Source organism: Epinephelus fuscoguttatus, linkage group LG20, assembly GCF_011397635.1.
Source record: "Epinephelus fuscoguttatus linkage group LG20, E.fuscoguttatus.final_Chr_v1".
Lineage (NCBI taxonomy): Eukaryota > Metazoa > Chordata > Actinopteri > Perciformes > Serranidae > Epinephelus > Epinephelus fuscoguttatus.
The window spans coordinates 20106210-20125607 of NC_064771.1; the positions used below are offsets into that span (position 1 = coordinate 20106210).

Consider the following 19398-nt stretch of genomic DNA (forward strand, 5'->3'; position numbering starts at 1 on the left):
TCCTTTTTAGTTTTCAAATTATACAATCATACCAATTGTAAGATACAAACACCTTTTTATTTTTAATATAAAGTTAGTTTTCAGACTGAAAAAAGTGTTGGGGTCCAACACTACCTTCTGACAAAGTGCAGGGGACATGTCCCCGCTGTCCCCCTCATTAATTACACCGTTGGTCACAGTCCAGCATGAGTACAGTTGGTCATTTGCACTGTATGAAGCTTTTCCCCTGCTGCTCTGAGGGTCATGTGTGGCACTAACACTGCCAGCATCAGAGGCTGCATTGACCTGCACTCGGAAAATGAGGCCCGGCATATATACATACTGCAGTGTCCTTTAAATAAATACACCCACCAAATACTATTATACATGGCATTTCTCTGTCAGACTAAAGTTTAAAGGTAGTGCCGTAAGCTGGGAGAAAGCAGAGTTTTTGGGCAGCCGAGAAAAGGATCTAAATCTGTTATTCAGCGGCTTCCAGAATAGTCTTTAAGATGCCAATCCCACAGTTAGGGTGTCCTCCCGAGTCTGGGGGTGCAGGATTTAACTAGAGGAGGTTCAAACTGAAAACTGGACAAGGATACATGTAGCCTGCTGCCAGCGCAGACCTAGGCGGACCCAGTAGAATATCTCATTATACAGTCTTCCACAGCCTGTCCAACTCAATCTGTCTTCTCAACCTCTCTCTTTCTCTCTCTTGGCCTCTCTTCTCTGTTTTTGCAGCTCCCCCGCACTCCCCTCACTCCCATGCCCCCCCTCACCACTCCCAGCTCTTCATTATGTCACCTTTCCTCAACCTCCCCACCTTTCCTCTGCCACACTCTATATATTCCTGGTTGTCTTTCCTCCACTCCTCCACTCCGCCACCTCTCACAGCTCTCCAGTTCCTCATTACTCTTACTAAAATCATTCCCTCTGCTCACTTCAACGACCACCATACAATTTAGGAGATGTGTCGTAAAAAAACTCTAAAATATGATTCCTGTGCCAGCTCAAGGTAAATGTGGTCAGTTTGGTGGTAATAATTTAAAAAAAAAGTGAATACATTTATTCTGATGTGGGCAATAATTAAGGTTTGAGTGCAAGTCTGCTCATTAGAGAGACAGCTATTGTCTAATTCACTTTAGTTTGCCCCAGAACTCCAACCACCTAATGCAGTAAATTTAATATTGAGAGAGTGTCTGAGGAGTTACATCCAGCTTTATCTACATAAAACTTGCTTTTAGTTGTCTATTACTAACGATTATTGAGTGCAAGAAAGTGACAGATTAAGACACACAGAGAGGCAATATGGTTATTTATAAGAACGTCTAGGACACAGTTTATGAGTTCACCGTGAAAGTTTTTGGGTACAAGGTGATCCTTGTGGCTGATTTCATGAGTTGGCACTGGTGCCTGAGTCTGGAGTTGTTTCATTAGAGCCGTATCCGAAAGTGGCAAAGTGACAGCATGAGACGTTCTGAGGACCATTGTTGGATCAGTGGGAGGCAGAGATAACCCTGTTGAGGGAAATGATGTAACAAATCATTGGTGCAGCAGCTAAATTAAACTTAATCTCAAATGTTTCTCGTGCTGTCTGGAGATTAGACTACTGTTTTGACACGTAATCACAGATCCCGAGGCACAAGACTGAGAAAAAATACAGCATGGCAATTTGTGGCTGGCAAAGTTCTTCCTTTCATGTGCTGTGGCAAGCGTTCAACTCTCCAGTGAAGAATTTCTCTCCCAAAATCATATCGAATATCTTTCTGAATATCAAGCTTCTCTCTTCTCTATTAGAAAGTGATTATCTTGTAGCACGTGTACAATTAAAAGTAAAGTGAAATTCAAAGCACAAATAAAAACCAAAATCAAAAGCACTCTCAATGGCACAGAGATTACAAGTCTGTCATAGTGTTTATCTTTAGTTTTTATGTACATTAGGGCTGCAACTATTATTTTCATTGTCAATTAATCTGTCAATTATAGTCTCGATTAATCTATTAGTTATTTGGTCTATAAAATGTCATAAAATGGTGAAAAATGACAATTGATGTTTTCCAAAGCCCAAGATGCCGTCCTCAAATGTCTTTTTTTTTGTCCACAACCCAAAGATATTCAGTTCCAGTTAACCGGGTGACCAGAGGCCTGTACTATGAAGCCAATTGAACTTACCCAGGATATCTTCTGGTTATCTGGTTTGACTAACCCTAACATTGGCTGTCTGGATAACGGGTACTATGAAATTTCCCTGGGTTTTTTGGAGACCAAGGTGGCAAAGGCCTGTGGCAGGGGGCATCTTGACAGCTGTACTTTTAGATACGGTCCCCCCCTCTATTAAATATGAAAGGAGGCCCCCACGTGCTTGAGCTTTACACTGCTGACTTGTATAATCAGAACAGACATGTCCTGTGATTTTCAGCCTTCTATGATTATATTTACCCTTTACAGCAGGCACATCCTTACAGCTGAGAATATGACTGTCAGGTATTGTCCCCCCTCTATTAAATATGGAAGGAGGCTGAAAATCACAGGACATGTCTGTTCTGGTGATACAAGTCAGCAGTCCTGAAATGTGTGTTTCTCTTCTGCAATACACATTGTACATCTTGGAGGCGACGTCTTTCTACATATGGGCTTCCTTTGCCTTTCAAATGGGGCAGAGCTCCATGGGAAACAGTAGGAGAGACACAGCCGGAAGAGGAACCGGGGTCTGACGCAACACCGGAGGGAAAAGCAGGTCCGTGGAGCTGTGTGCCGGACGAAAAAACAAGCACGTCTAAATTGAAAGTAATGGGTTTGTGCTTGCAAAATACGCTACATCTAACCCCGAGTGTGTTCATGTGAAAGGGACCATGAATGAAGTACTTCATATGAGAAGAGATGAAACGGTAGCAAAAGTGTCTTGTTGACTAGACAGTAAAATGTCAGTGGTGCAGGATGTAAACGACGAACTGTAATCTTGACGGAAGATCTAGAAACATTGTAAACGCCATCCAAATATTCACCGTTATCCGAGACTTAAATTATGAGCAGGTATCACTGAGCTATGGGCCTATGTGACATTAGTATAGAGTATTTTTTGCCGTTTAGTTGGATGATGATGATGAAACTACTCTGAATATGTCACATGAAACACTTTGACACAAAAATATCACCAGACTGTTTCTGCTGCTGAAGTAGGTTAAAGGGTGGAAAAGTAGTTAATGACTAATAAGGTTTGTCTGACCCAAATGTAGCATTTATAATAACAAGAGCCAATTAACAGTGCGTGGATTATTTTACTAATAAAATATTATCTGTTTTATCCTGGTTCTCATCACACATGTGTCTCATGTTATTTTGAGCTGCAGTGATGGAATCAGAGTGTAAAAACAGCACCACTGTCAGCGATCACTGCGGACTAAATAAACTTAATGATTTCAAATAGTGCTAAAATCATGTGTTTGGTGTTGTAAACGATCTCTGTGTTTGTTAGAAGCTCTTTTTTGAAACCAGTGGAAATAGAGCACTGGAAATATTAAATGATTCTTCTGACCTATAACAGCATATAGGCTCCTCTTTTTTACCCGTCACTCCAGACTTTTGTCCATGGATACTGTTTTCTTCAGTGATCTGATTGGTCAGAGGTGGATGTGTCGACAGGCTGTGATCCGATACTCTGTTCGGGAGCAGGTTAACTGTTCAGCATAAGTTACCACGGTGATTTATCCTGGTAAAAACTAGGGTTGTCAAAAGTATCAATACTCAAACGCTGTATCCGGATACAATACTAATTTACAAAAGTATCGATACTAAGAGTGCACGCCACCTCAGCGCCTGTCGGGTGTGCGCGACGGGTCCGACGGACACGTGCTGTGCAGGCAACGTCTGGCAGGCACAAAGCCCTCGCTGCAACCCGTCTTGTTGCACGCATTTCTGTTGCTGTAATATGGCCAGCGCGGCTCAGAGCAGCCAGTTTTGGTCAAAAATGATAAAGGAAAAAGCGCTCTTTGGAAATATTTAGTGAAGTGAACACAGCACGCTGCAGATGGCAGGTACAGCTCCTCCCCTCACTAGCAGCTGGTAACCCCTGGTTCTCTGATCACATAGTGAGGTAGAAACAGGAGCATCCTGAGCCTAAACTACCAACTCTATTTGATCAGCAACAAAAATATGGTGCCAATTCACCAGAAGCACAGAAAATAAACAGGGCTGTAGATAAATACATTTGTATGGACAGTTCTTGTTTCTGGTTGTTATTTATTTTGGGGGGATTTTTTGTTGTTATCATTGATATTACAGTTCTGATCTTTATTTAAAAAAACGACATGCCTCTTAATTTTTTCCTGCTGTATCGAAAATGGTATCGAGTATTGAATATTTTCCTGGGTATCGATATCGAATTTGAAATTTTAGTATTGTGACAAGCCTTGTAAAAACAGAACCAGCTTCATAGTACTGAAAACCCAGAATTAACCCTGAAGTTACCCTTCCCCTCACTGGGAATGTTGGTAGGCTATTGGCAGCTGTACTTTACTTAATTAAAACTATTCATGGCACACAGCAAAAGTCAAAGTCCTGCAGTCAGAAGAGGTTGGCCTGTTATCAGCACAATGAACTTAAATTTACTTAGTGCTGCTAAAGATGGAGCTCTTATAACCCTTATATAACGCTGGATAGTTTAGTAAATATTAATGCATTTTATTCTAACTGTTATATTTTGTGAGTAAAACAAAACCTGTGATATTTATCAGTCAGGTAAATGTGACACCCAGACTTTTAACCTGAGGTGATTGACTTTGGAGTCGTCAGTGCTCAGAGAAAAACTATGCAGTTTAGCCAAGTGTCAGATCCCCTAAACTCATATGCTCTAAATTTTGTATAGAGCCCCTTTAACTAAAAATAAACATTGGTCAGCAAGATATAGTTGGCAAATATTAACGCTACTTGCAGCTCAACCCTTCAGTAAACTCTCCACTGGACAAAAATCCTAATCATAAATATTAGGTATAAGATCATCATCATAAAGTCATCCTCAGTGCAAGTCACCATATGTGTGTCTCCATTAATCAGACCAAATATGCCAGCTTAAAAAGGTGTGTTTTCAGACGGGATGTGAACGTGTAAAGGGAGTCAATATTGCAAACATTGTGGGGGGCAGAGTTCTGGAAGCGGGGGGCAGAACGGCTGAAGGCTCTAGACCCCATAGTAGTCATTGGGGCAGATGATGATGAGAGTTGGATTGCAGAAGAGGATCAGAAGGGTGTGTAGGTATGAAGGAGTTAAGACAGGTAGGAAGGGGCATCATTATTAAGGGCCTTAGAAGCAGAATCTTGAAATCGACGCCATATTTAACAGGAAGCCAGTGAAGTTGCCGAAGAATAGCAGTGATACGATCTATGGAGGGGGTTCTAGTAGTGATAGGGACAGCTAAAATGTGGACCAGCTGGAGTTTATGAAGACTTTTGAGGGGGTGACCAAAGAGGACAGAATTGCAATGATCAACACAGGATGCAGCCAAAGAGTGAACGAGGACAGCAGCATTCAGAGGTGTAAGTGATGGGCAAAGACGATTAATATTACACAGATGAAAGTATGCAGACCAAGTAATATTGTTGATGTGGGCTCCAAGGACAATATACTGTCCAGGATGACGCTCAGACTCTTTACCTGAGGTGATGGACGGACTTTGGAGGCATCAGTGGCCAGAGAGAAAGTATGTGGCTTAGCCAAAGTAGATTAAGTGCCACTTTAGTGTTGAGTGTCAGATCCGCCAAACTCTTATGCTCTGAATTTTGCAAAGAGCCCTTTTAACTAAAATCATTGGTCAGCAACAAATAACTGGCAGATGTTATCACTGTTCAACAATTGATGTGAATTTGACAGCACCTGGCATTAAAAAGGAAAACAAAGCTCTTCAGCAGCCACTTCTTGCAGCTCAACTCCTCAGTGTACTCTCCATACTGAAGCTACTTTTGGTTTGGCTGCTGAATGGGCTGCTGGTGAGGTGAGTGTATTTTGGTTAGGAACATTTTTGGACTCCAGTCAGATTTGGCTCAAAATTTTAGGCCTGATTCAAACCCTAATATCAGCTGGTGGCTGAGCATCACATAACAAACTCCTGCTGACGTACAACTATTTATATAAATAAAAGTAAGACAGGGGGAATAAATCAGGAGGCTCAGAAACACTTTGTGGCATATGCGATTGAATTGTTTAGTTCATTAATTTTGTTCATTTTATACTGTGAAAAGGGGTAGGCGTAATAAGCAGCGTCTACCTACACCGTCTTGGTTATTGCTGTAATCTGTTTTGACATTGACTCATTATTTTATAACGATGAGTGTATGGTTCCAATCTGTGTTCATTTATTATCACTATGTTATTTATCTTAAATCAAAGAAAACTGAAGAAATCCGCCACCTTTTTTTGTTTCATCTCTGGCAAGGACTCTTAATGTACCATAAATGATTTTCTATCACCCAATGTACCGCTTTTATCTAAAAAAAAATCTATTCAATGGAGCAATGAGGTGTAGCAAACATTCACAGCACAGAGACAGACTGAGGCACAGACTGTGGACAGACAGAAAGTTGGACAAAGCATGCTGCCTGTGTTTCATTTTATTTCCGAAGCACACAAACAGCTGCAAGCTGATCTTCCTTCTCAAGCCCCATTTGAGCACAATAAACATAAAACTGCAAGTCATTTTCTGTTTGTTTTGTAAAGACAGTGGGGTATCAAGATCCCTTATGGCCAGACGCATGTGAAGAGTTTTTTAATGTGCTCCTCTCTCATCTCTGCCACATACAGGCGGTAGATGTCAGGAAGAAGAGACACAACAGTACAGGATAGAAGCTGTTTGATGTTGGTGGTACAGAGTGTGAAAGCGTTTGACATCATGTACTGTGAGCTTGTAGAAGAAGATACTGAAAAATATATACTAATTCTTTCTCTCTCTGTGTTGTGTTTTCAGCTGACGCCAGTAGGAACCACTATCTTCTCTGGTTTCTGGGGGAACAATGGGGCAGCAGACATCGATGACGGTCCCAACGGACAGATAGAGTACACCATCCAGTACAATCCCAAAGACCCGGTAGGTTATCTGTCTGCCTACTGATAGCATGAAGTGACCAGCAGTATGTCAGAATTTGGTTTCTTAAAGGGACAGTTCACTCCAAAATCAAAAATACATATTAATCTAGATTGTTTTGGTGTGAGTTGCAGAGTGTTGGAGATATCAGCTGTAGAGATGTCTGCTTTCTCTCCAATATAATGGAACTAGGGCGGCACGGTGGTATGGTGGTTAGCACTGTCGCCTCACAGCAAGAGGGTTGCTGGTTCGATCCCGGGTCTGGGAGCCCTTCTGTGCGGAGTTTGCATGTTCTCCCCGTGTCAGCGTGGGTTCTCTCCGGGCACTCCGGCTTCCTCCCACAGTCCAAAGACATGCAGGTTAATTGATAACTCTAAATTGTCCGTAGGTGTGAATGTGAGTGTGAATGGTTGTTTGTCTCTATGTGTCAGCCCTGCGATAGTCTGGCGACCTGTCCAGGGTGTACCCTGCCTCTCGCCCAATGTCAGCTGGGATAGGCTCCAGCCCCCCTGCGACCCTCAAGAGGATGAAGCGGTTAGAAGATGAATGAATGAATGAATAATGGAACTAGATGGCACTCAGCTTGTGGTGCTAAAAGCGCCAAAACAATACATTTGAAAAACTCAACAGCAATGTCTCTTTCCAGAATCATGACCTAGTTACTCAAGATAATCCACAGACCTTGTTGTGAGCAGTTTCATGAAGGAACTATTTTCTTTCTACTGAACTACACCCACCAACTGTATCACTGCGCAGAAGGAAGCGTGCACCTACTCATGGACAAGTAGCTCATGCTCATTACAGAGCAAGATGAAAACATTAATGTTAGCTATTTCAGTGGTGCTGGATTAGCTAACAGTAGATGCACGCTTCCTTCTGTGCAGTGATACAGTTGGGGGGTAGTTCAGTAGAAAGAAAATTGTTCCTACATGAAACTGCTCACAACAAGGCCTTTGGATTATCTTCAACTATTTTCTTTTTACTACATTATACACCCACCAACCGCATCATTGTGCAGAAGGAAGCTGACATCTACTGCTAGCTCTCTTAGCACCACTGAGCTAGCCAAAATTCCAATTCAGCTGAAGAAGATGACATTAATGTTTACATCTCTCACTGTCATGAGCACAGGCCTCTTGTCCATGAGTAGATGCGCCCTCCCTTCTGCATGGTAATACCACTGACTGGTGTAGCTCGGTAGAAAGAAAGAAAAACGCCATTGATGTTTACATCTCGCACTGTCACGAGCATGAGCTTCTCATCCATGAGTAGATGCACGCTTCCTTCTGCGCAATGATACAGTTGGTGGGTGTAGTGCTGTATAAAGAAAATAGTCCTGCATGAAACTGTTCACAACAAGGTCTGTGGATTATCTTGAGTAACCAGGTCATGATTTCTAGAAAGAGACATTGCTGTTGAGTTTTTCAAATATATTTTTTAGTGCTTTGAGCACCACAAGCTGAGTGCCATCCATTTCCATTATATTGGAGAGAAGGCAGACATCTCTACAACTGATATCTCCAACACTTGGCAACTCACACCAAAACAATCTAGATTAATAAATAGCACTACAGTTAAGAGGAAATATATGTATTTTCGATTTTGGGGATGACCTGTCCCCTTAATATGTAACATAACTGAGATTAACAATGGGGCTTAAATCAACCAAAATTCACAGAGAAGCATTTATAATAACATATTCATTTATTTCATCGTTTGAAATCATCATTAGAGCAGCATTTGGACGCAATATTTTTTTGATGCTCCATGTGTCTTATTAATGGTAGGTAAATAACCAATCCATGTCATGAAATCAAACATGTGGTCTACATTATATCTTATCAGCTATTAGCTTCAGTTTCTGCAGAGCAATATTGTAAAAATATGAGCTGACATGTTAACTTTGTTATCAGTTGCTGAGGCATGGGCTATGTGATCGTCTCAATGCTACTGAAATAATATTCTTGCCAGGCTAATATACAGTTACCTCTACTACTACACCCGTACTGCTCTAACTTGAATGTGTAATTATAATCATTTCACTGCTATTAATGTGTCTTAGCTTGTCTAAACCCTAAAAAAGTGAAAATGAAGTGTTGATCCTGTGACTCACCGTGTTTGCACTGTATCTGTGTTTGTTTCAGACAACAAACAGAACCTTTGACATCCCTCTGACACTGTTCGGCTCCGTAGTTCTTAAAGAAAGACTCAACTATGAGGAGATAACACGCTACCTGGTCATCATACAAGCAAATGTAAGTGGTTTTTGTTTTTCACATATTTGCCTGCACGTCTTTGTGCAGCTATCAAGGACCATTTCTAAGTATGATATAATGTATTGTCACATAATATAAAAAGTTTAAATTTTTGAAAGGCTTTCATCTGAGACCTGTTATAAAGGATGTCTGAGGAAAACAAACTCCTGATTGAGTGGGAGTCTGCGGCCTAGAGTGTTTTTATTTTTATGTAAATTTTTATTGTCACGGTGACATAACTGTTACACAGCCTTGGACTATTTCTGTTCTGTTGAATCATCCTAAGGGGAGCTATAAGCACATCCTTAATTATCACTAATGTTTTTGTTAATCTATCACTCCGTATGTTTTATTCATGAAAGTGGTTGATGATACAGTTTATTTCACCCAACATGCAAAGTGTCATGGGGAGAGGTGGCAGACGTTTAAAGGATCTAAACCGAGGCACTGACAGAAAATTGTTTAAGTTGTTGATTGCGCCATTAAGGTTTTTGTAGTGACGGGAAAACCTTGCTTACAAAACCTTTTGTCTCAACAAAGTGTGGCAAATATTCATATGTCTCAAGGTCCATTTACTCTGAAAGCATTATTAAAAGTCAACAGTACACTGAAAGATTAATGTGTTTCTGACTGCTTGAAAGCCTGGCGTATTCACTATTCATCTGACTACAATATTAAGAGTGTTTTGAGTGGCTGTGAATTTGCTGAATAAAAATTCTAAGCAAAGACTAAGAGACAATATGTGCTACCAGGAGAGGAGCAACATAAACTTATAATCTAAATAATTCATTTAAATAACAGTCTGATGTAATCTTTTAATTACAATGTTATCATAGGCCTCACACATTACAGTCATACACACATTCATATGATTAGCAATGTTAAGATTATGTCATCATTTTGGGAAATATGCTTGTTTGCTCTCTTACTGTACGTTCAGACCAGAAGCTTCCAAAGAGGCAAAGTCTTTCGCGGACGCCCAAGAAGCACGACTGTCAAAAATATCTGTGGCAGCTTTGGTTGCTCTAGTTGCTCATCACGTGAATCATTGAATGTTCGATCGTGCTTGTCAATTTAAAGGAGCTACAAAGCGGACTACTGGCTTGAAAGCAGCGTAGTTGCTGCTTGCTGTTGTCCAGTCAAAAAGCTCTTAGTTGGCCTACAGAAAGTTATGTTTGGTCAGTGAAAACAGAAAAACGTATGTCATCCCATCCAACCCAAGCAAGGAAGATTTGGATGCTATGTCGCAACATTAGCCTGCAATTCTCTCCTCTATTACTAACATTACACACTTTAGAACTCACCAGACCAACCAACCACCTCCGCGACGCAGTCCCAAGCCTCATTCTTTTTATTTTGGTCTCTGTAACCGAACAGCGACACATTATAAAGGACTGAGTGGGCGCGAACGCAAGTAATAAACTTCTCGATATCCATTCTAGGACCAAGTGTGCTGTAGGAACCAAAGTTACATGGCTTGTTCTCTGGGACCCACTTCATCTAAGCACATCAGCATTCCGATTGGTTTCCGCCGAACCGCGTCAGAGCTCATTACCATAACGTCTTGGACGCCCAAGACGCGCAGCTGACGATCAGGTCGCCCAAGTTGTCCAAGTCGCCGGGCTCTCATTGAGAATGAATAACTTCGGACTTTTGGAAGCTCTGGTCGCTGTTGGTGTGAACGTACAGTTACAAGAATTGGATAAGGAGATCAATACCACTGTCATGTCCATACAATAAATACAAAGCAACAAATGGTGACCAGTTACCTTAACTTAGCTTCAACACTGCAAGCAAAAGGAAACAGCATGCTAATCTGGCTGTATCAGCAGGTACGAAAATCTGTGTATATACAACTCACTAATTAATACAATGTTGGACCATCATAAAGGGCCAGGGCCTAGCAAAAAAATCAATTCTACTACTTAAATGAATGTTAAAATTGTGTGATATTGTTACTCCTGCTGGTATATGATCATTATGATCTTTTGATCCATCAGTAAATATGAAAGTGTAACAATGATTCTATGATGATGATTCTAGTATCCTGTGTCACTTTCCACCCAATCTTTGTTAAGCTCCATGACACTAAAATCAACTTTAACCTTAAGAGACATTACTTATTGGAGAAGGGGAATTAAAAATTGTTTCTGAAGCATCATATTAATCTAATTTATCTTTTATCTCCCATTTAAAACCATTTCCCTTTAATTCGTTATCCTCCCAGCGTTCGTTAACAACACTTTAATTGGTATTTCCCATCCCCACATCCTTTAAGACGAGTCCAGTAAGCTAATGAAAGTTTGTCCCCTCTGAGCTCCAGTGGGATTTCTCCTCATTCTACCAGCACAGCATTACTCAGAGTTGACCTCATTGCACCAATGCTAAGATTCAAGGCAATGCACAGCTGTGACAGTGGTATTGATCTTCTTATCTAATTCTCAGCAATAAAGTGCGTATGAGTATTTCATGTATTTCATTGACTTAAGTCCAAAAACAATCCAAACAATCACACCTCTCTGGAACAAAAAAGTTTATTTTTGTAATAGCTTCACTGACAGACAATATGAAACAGTTTAAAGCCTGGGATGTGGGCAGAGTTTGAATAAGTGCAGAATAGAAATACAATGCTGGTGTTATTTACAGTTACTCTGGAGGCTGCTCTCTGCTGTCACTGTTTAGTTTACATTTCTCCAGTTATTTTGAAATGCGTGCAGTATATAATTAGATTCTCCATGGTGTCAATCGTTGCTTGAAATTAATGGCTGTCCTGGTTTTGAAAGATGCCCCATAAAAACATGGATGTTACAATGAAGTGTGCAAGGCACCATGTTTTTAAGGAGATTATGTCCTGGCGGAGACCTCCATTTCTTCCTTTCACTGCAAGATGATTGACAGTAGGGAGAGCGTGGCGTCGTGAAGAAACACTCACTTTAGGTTTAATTAAATTACATTAAAACAGGAACTTTAATAAAACTTGATTAAGGTTTCATGCTTCTTATCTGGGTAATTTGGCTAATTCTCACATTAGTGGTAGAAACCTATCCTGCCTTATATACAGACACCACCACATATACGGTGAAGCAGATAGGGATCTAAATAAATTGCACAAACTTAAAATAGAAGATGTTATCTTTAGAGTGTTTTTCATAAGTTTCCTGTAGATTCGTTGATGTGGCTATTTTGTTCTGAGAGCTTTACAAGAAAAAAAATAAAATGTGTTTGTTTATATCTTAATCTTAATTATCTGGAAATAAAAACTGAAAGCACAGCAGTTATATCGACCATTCAGATGAATAGGCCTTTTAAGTGTTTCCTGTGAATTTGCTGAGCAGCTACCTTTGTGTGCAATTAGATGGCGGATACTTCACCAAACCCAGATCAACAAGTAGACATTAGCACTGGAATTAGAAATGCCTGCACAAAAGACTGATTGCAAATTCATGCCAAAGCCATAATAAAAGTTTGTGAAAAGCTTTACTTTCAGTGTCTGACGAGGACTGAGTGTTTCTAGTTGTACTGACATTTTACGTGCACCTCTCCAAAACCCATCTTAAAGTCTTCTGAAGGTCTTTTTCTGAATAAAAACTAAACAGTGTGTAAGCACATCCATTTTTCATTTTGTATGCATCATTAATTTTGGTGTGGGTTTTTTCAAAAGCTTGAGACCTTTACACAATACAAACATTTTTCAGTGGAATATGAATTCAGTTTAATACAAGATAGTAAAAGACAAGAGCTGGCTGTATTTTTTTAAGGATGAATACCCCTGTTTTTAATACATGTCTTTCAAAAGTTAAAGCTCAAGGCTTACACAGTACAATAATTTGGCTACAGTGTATCACCAATATCAAGGCCTGAAACCTTTATGTGCCGACAATACCAATTAATTTACTGCGAATGTCAACAGTTACATCAGTACTGGGTAAGTGGTGATGTTTTTTAAGATATCATAGATACTTAAAGACTAAAAAAAACTAAAGTAGTGGTAAAATAAATGCCATTTTGCTTTGCTGTAGTATCACATTACACCAGTAGGAGGTGTAGGCATGAATGGAAGCAAATAAGGCACGTAAGTATTTTAAATTTAACAACTAATGAATACTTCAGGGTTCAAAGGGTTAAAATATGAAATTTCTTGATTTATAATTTTAGAGGCCAAAATTGGATATATTTTTGTCAGTGTTCTCATATTCAAAATTCCTCTCCAAAAAAGTTTTTAAAAAGTTTGTCCAAATTCAAAAACAAAATTGAAGTTGAAAACATTTGTTAATGGAACATCAGTCAAATTTAATTGGTTAACCTCAAATACAAACATTCAAGTCAAAAAGTGTTATTTTTTAATTTATTTTTTTTATTGCGAAATTTGAATTTCCAGATCTGAATTTGTGAATATTGCAAAAATAATGCTACATTTAACTGGTTCAACTGGGTTTGTGTTTACCGTGCTCATGAGAAGTGACCATATGGACGTACCCTTGATGTGGTATTCAAGGCCACATCAGGTGTACATCACAAGTTCATGAGTTCAGTTTCAACGCAGAAAAAAAAAAAAGATTCAGTATATCCAAATTCAAAAACAAAAATTCAAGTTGAAAACATTTTTTGATAGAACATCAGTCAAAATTTAATTGGTTAAATTCAAATCCAAACATTCAAGTATTTATTTATTTTTTTTTAATTTTGAAATTTGAATTTCCAGATCTGAATTTGTGAATATTGCAAAATAGTGCTACATTTAACTGGTTCAACTGGGGTTGTGTTTACCATGTTCATGAGAAGTGACCATATGAACGTACCCTTGATGTGGTACTCAAGGCCATGAGGTCATGTATTCCATTTGAATGCAGAAAAAAAAATTGTCAAGAAAAGTCTGTTCAGTTTAGAATAAATATATTTACATACATGGTTTGTCAAAGTAAACTATTTCAGTGTATGAATTCAGTGGTATTTGAATTTCAATATAATGTATCTAGTGGTTGTTCCAATTAAAACACTTGTATCTCATATTGCTTCCAAAGACATAGTGTTGAATGCATAGGGTATTAATGAGATTGGGCTGCTGCTGGACACCTATAATGGTCTGTGCAAGACAAAATGGATGTCCTGTTGCCATTGCTCAGGGAGAAGATTATCTCTCCCTGGTGTTAGATAATAGATTCAAAGATAGATCGAATCAACACTCAGTAACAAATTGGTAAGTGATGATGAATAGTGCAACATGAAGTGTGATAACTGGAGCTAAACTAAGCTAACGAAACAAACTGTGGCTCATTGCAGTCAGGAGCAATCTTGAGGCTTTGTACGTTAATGTTACGTTACCTGTACGGAACGACTCTTCAAATGGTTGTTACCCACTATCGGGCAGTTTGTTTCTTCAAAGGTAATCATCTTTGCCCGGGGTGAAACTGGGGTATTATTTCAGTTTTCCTGCCGTCCACTATGCTTGTTTTCATAAAGTAACATGGCATACAGCTTGTACAGTTGAAAGGGTGGACACAGTCTGTAGAAATACTGTCTTTAATAGGTGGTTTCGCCCCGGGCCAAGATGCTCTCATCCCTGGCTGACAGTAAACACCTGTGAGATCATGAAAATATATTTGAAGATGCAAATATAAGAGCGCCGAGGCCACAGAGGGGAGTAGGGAGAGCAGAGCTGCAATAACGATGCTAACACTGGGAGCAAAGCAGTATTTCACACATGCTACAAATAATTCCACAACAGAAATCAGGAACTTTCTTTGGGTGGTACACCAGGTTTACTGGCGGTAGTGAAATGTAAAAGATTCCCTGGGCTGACTAAATAGGCCTTTATCACTGCAGATATTGTGACATGTTACAGTGGGAAAAGCACCGGGGTAAATAATGAAATTAACAATGACTGAATTCAATACAAAACTGCATTGTATACACATACAAACATACACTACAAATACCCAGATACAGATATTTCTCTCACCATCTCCCACCCACACCCCCTGTGCTCTACTGTTGCACAAGACAAATTAGAATTGGATACTCTGACATTGAATAGTTACAAAGAGCTATCGTGTGTCGTTAGTAACACCAGCGCTCCTACTATGCCAGGTCAGAATATCTGCTGCGAAAAAGGTCTTTTGGCATGACAGTATTTGATTCACCTGAGCAGGTGTAAATCTGCTACATTTAAACTGCAGGACACACTTATTATGAAGATGATTAAGGTGTGCTTGAGATTGCACTAACTTTTCTGACAACTCACTTTAGCCCTGTTTCCACCAAACACTTTCAGTATGGTACCTTTGGAACCAAAAGTAACCCTTCAGACATGGTACCTAGACCCTAGTGTTTCCACTGCAAACAGTACCCTTAAATGTGGGCGGAGTTCTTGTCACTTACTGCTCCGTCAAGCACCCGCTGTATTTAGTATTTAGTTCTTCTAAGGCAAACTCAAGGGTTTGGTGTTGCCATCGCCCACAGGAACAACGCTCAACGCTTTTTTTTTCTTTTTTTTTCTCCAAGTGAGGATTAGAATATATTCTGCCACATATCCCTGTCAAAATTAATATATAAAACCTGAGCAGATTGACCGTCTGCTATTGACCAATCAACAGACTGCAGTGTTCACAGCTCCACCTTTTAGCACCAGATCTGTGTGCTAGGTACCCCAACAGAGGGGGGACCAAAAATGGGGACACTACAGAACGGTTCCATTGGTACCATCCACAACTTTTCACAATGGAAACAGAAAAAAAGCGTATTGAACTGAACTGTACTGTACTGCTTAGTGGAAACGAGGCTATATTTGCATTGGGTGCAAGAAAAAGTACTTTATTTGCCCTGCACATTTCTCCTTCAACGAATCCAGAGTTGTGGAGTGTTATTTTTGTAATATGTAATTTTTATCTAGTTTTAATTATGGCTATTCACTGAGTAGCCACAGACAGTAGTGGGAGTTGTGTGATTGTGAATGAAAGCATTATCTTCTTAGTAATAATTCAAATGCTTCTTTTATCCATCGCTAATATGTTTACTTGTTTACTTTACTTGCACTACTACTAGCTCTTCGCTGCACGTCTGTAATCTAATTTATGTACTTAAATGAAGCCTGGAAGGTGTTAAACATTATTTGCTACATTTAGTTCTTTCAATTTCTTTAACCACTTACTGAAATGCTATAGATGTGCGTGGGAACAATGCAATGTGCTGTTTTACTCCTTATTAAAACTTTATCTTGCTCATGCCAGTTTTGTAAAGCTTTTATTGAATGTAATTTAACAAATTTCTCAATAATTGATTATGATGAAGGAACATGTGTAAAATGTGTTTAGTTCACCAGCTTTCATAAAACCTGAGTTTCTCTTTATTATGCCTGTGCAGTCTGTGAGGGGCTGAGCTGTGCTGAACCAGTCTTAAACACATTAGAAGTCTGTTTATCTGCCCTTGATTAGGTATAAATTGACATGAAGACGTTAAGTCAAGTAGACACCAGCCTTTGAAGGCACTGAGAGTTCCCCGCAGCTTCGTTGATTTGATTTTCTGAGAATATTCAGCAGGACGACGTTGTGGTCACTTTCTATTCAGGACATGAAGATAAACATATGCAAATATCCAAAGAAGAAAGTGCAATATCATCCAGAAATAAAATGAAAGCTCCCTTTCTCTCTCTGTGTCTAGGACCGAGCCCCCTATCCCAGCGAGCGCCGTACGGCCACCACCACTCTGACTGTGGATGTACTGGATGGTGACGACTTGGGTCCCATGTTTTTGCCATGTACGCTTGTGGGAAACACCCGTGACTGTAGTCCCATCACGTACCGGGCTAATGTACTGGAGCTGACAGAGCCGGTAAGTGTGTGCCTGTTGTGTACATATGTTATATTCTGTATTGTATTTGTGTGTGTTGTGCAGAGCCTCAAGGCATGTTTCTATTCCTGTCAGTGTCATCATGTGCAATGCTGCGTTACCTATTGCCATTAAGAGGAAAGCATTTTGACAAATTGTGCTGTAAATTTCTGTATGAACCAGGCTATCATTACAAATTTGATTCTGCTTATCGAATTCAACAGTGATGAGAAGAGTTCTTTTTCCTTTCTTGATAAGAATAAATTTCTTCTTTGTTCGAAGGAACGATCAACAAAAACAGTCACAAATCAAAGTTCTTGAAGTAAATAATTTCTTTTAAATCAACTTTAAATCCCCCACAGTGATCAGCTCGGCCAGTTTCAGATCCTTCTGAAGATTATTCCAGGACGAAGGGCGGGATATTCAAAAGCTTTTTTGCCGAGTTCTGTTCTCACCCTCAGAACCACCATTTGAAGAATATTATGAGAGTGAAGGTCATATTGATTTTGGTTTCTGCACATGAATGCAGACAGATAAGACGGAACCAGGTCAAGGATAGATTAATATATAAAAACCAACCAATGCGAGAGCCTGCAGACATACAAAGACAGAGCACAGTGGTCGATGCAATTTCCGCAACCGGTAAAAAAGCGCAAAGCACTATGGTACCCAATGTCTAACTTCTTGAGACACTGGTCAGGGGCATTCATGAAAAGCAAATCACCATAATCCAGCAGAGGTAAAAAAGTTGCAGATATCAAGTGTCTCCTTGCTTGATTGGAGAAATTGGATTTATGTGTAAAAAAGAAGCCCAATTTAACCTTCAGCTTGGAGACAAGGTTTTCAATATGTGCTTTGAAAGACAAGTTCTGATCAATGATGATACCTAAATACTTGAACGTTGTAACCATTCCGATATCAATCCCTTAAGTAGTTAAGATCCTTGGAAGATCAGATGTTAAGCCTTTGCCATTTGAAAATAGCATGAATTAAAAATATAATTAAATAAATAAAATATAATTTGGGCGGCACGGTGGTGTAGTGTTGGCACTGTCGCCTCACAGCAAGAGGGTTCCTGGTTCGAACCCAGGAGAGAGCCTTTCTGTGCGGAATTTGCATGTTCTCCCCGTGTCAGCGTGGGTTTTCTCCAGGTACTCCGGCTTCCTCCCACAGTCCAAAGACATGCAGGTTAATTGGTGACTCTAAATTGTCCGTAGGTGTGAATGTGAGTGTGAATGGTTGTCTGTCTCTATGTGTCAGCCCTGTGATAGTCTGGCAACCTGTCCAGGGTGTACCCTGCCTCTCACTCAATGTCAGCTGGGATAGGCTCCAGCCCCAACCCTGCAATCACACTGATCAAATATGAATCAAGGTTCTGTTCCAGCATTGCCTATTTCTCTCCTTAAGTGTTTTCAGAAACATATTTTAATGTACTGTTTAGCTGTAAAATGAGAAAGTTTGTGATCTGGTCAACATGTTGGAAATTGTGAGGGAAATTCTCCTCTCTGAAGAAGTGACAGATTTGGTGTGAGGAATCAAGTCTCTTAAATACATGCAGTGTGGAGAGTGACCCAAGTGTTCTCTGCCAGCCTTCAGAACGTACAGACTTTTATACTAGACTGAAGCTCTGACGCCAGGTTGCACCTAATAGCTGCATTTGTTGAGGAGATTGCCCCCCATAAAACAGATTCACCAATGCAGGAAACTTTCCCCCGAAACAGATAGAAATACATGCCTCCAAGATATTGGAAATTACCCTCAATATAGAATCCTAAATAGTAGTTAGCCAAAGTACCGAGCACGGTCCACCAGCCAAGCCAACTCTTTCAATTTACAGCTAAACAGTACACGAAAATATGTTTCTGAAGACATTTGAGGCAAGAAATAGACAACGCAGTAACAGAATCTTGATCCATATTTCATCAGCACTGCCAAGTTTGACACTTTGACAGAAGGTTAAACAACTCTGCAAGAGTCTTCTCTGCCATGATTGGTCATTTTCGTTCACATGCAGTAGGGCCAGTGAAAGTGATACAAGGCGATTAAGTAGGCAAAGAAGTATGTTTTTTTTTTCACGGATAATCTCTTTATTTAGAGCTGTGTAGAAAGACAGTTTCAGGAAAGATAAATGTTTTTATAAAAGTTACCATCTACAGCTTTAACAGCTGTATCTGGGGCATCCTTGTTGCTGGGAGACAGCAACACATCGAACATGGTGTACTGCATTTTGCCATGTATTTGTCTTTTGTAGTGAAGATAAGCCAAACT

At 39.8% G+C, this 19398-nt stretch overlaps 1 protein-coding gene across 1 annotated transcript in view; it reads left to right on the forward strand.

Annotated features, from left to right (window-relative positions):
• The window catches only part of LOC125881273 (protocadherin-15-like), a 363072-nt gene that overhangs the window by 105811 nt on the left and 237863 nt on the right, over positions 1–19398 (forward strand). The window contains exons 7-9 of the mRNA XM_049564361.1: positions 6935–7054; positions 9196–9306; positions 16963–17133. Of these exons, the coding sequence (XP_049420318.1) occupies positions 6935–7054; positions 9196–9306; positions 16963–17133 (402 nt within the window). The remainder of the gene's footprint in view (positions 1–6934; positions 7055–9195; positions 9307–16962; positions 17134–19398) is intronic.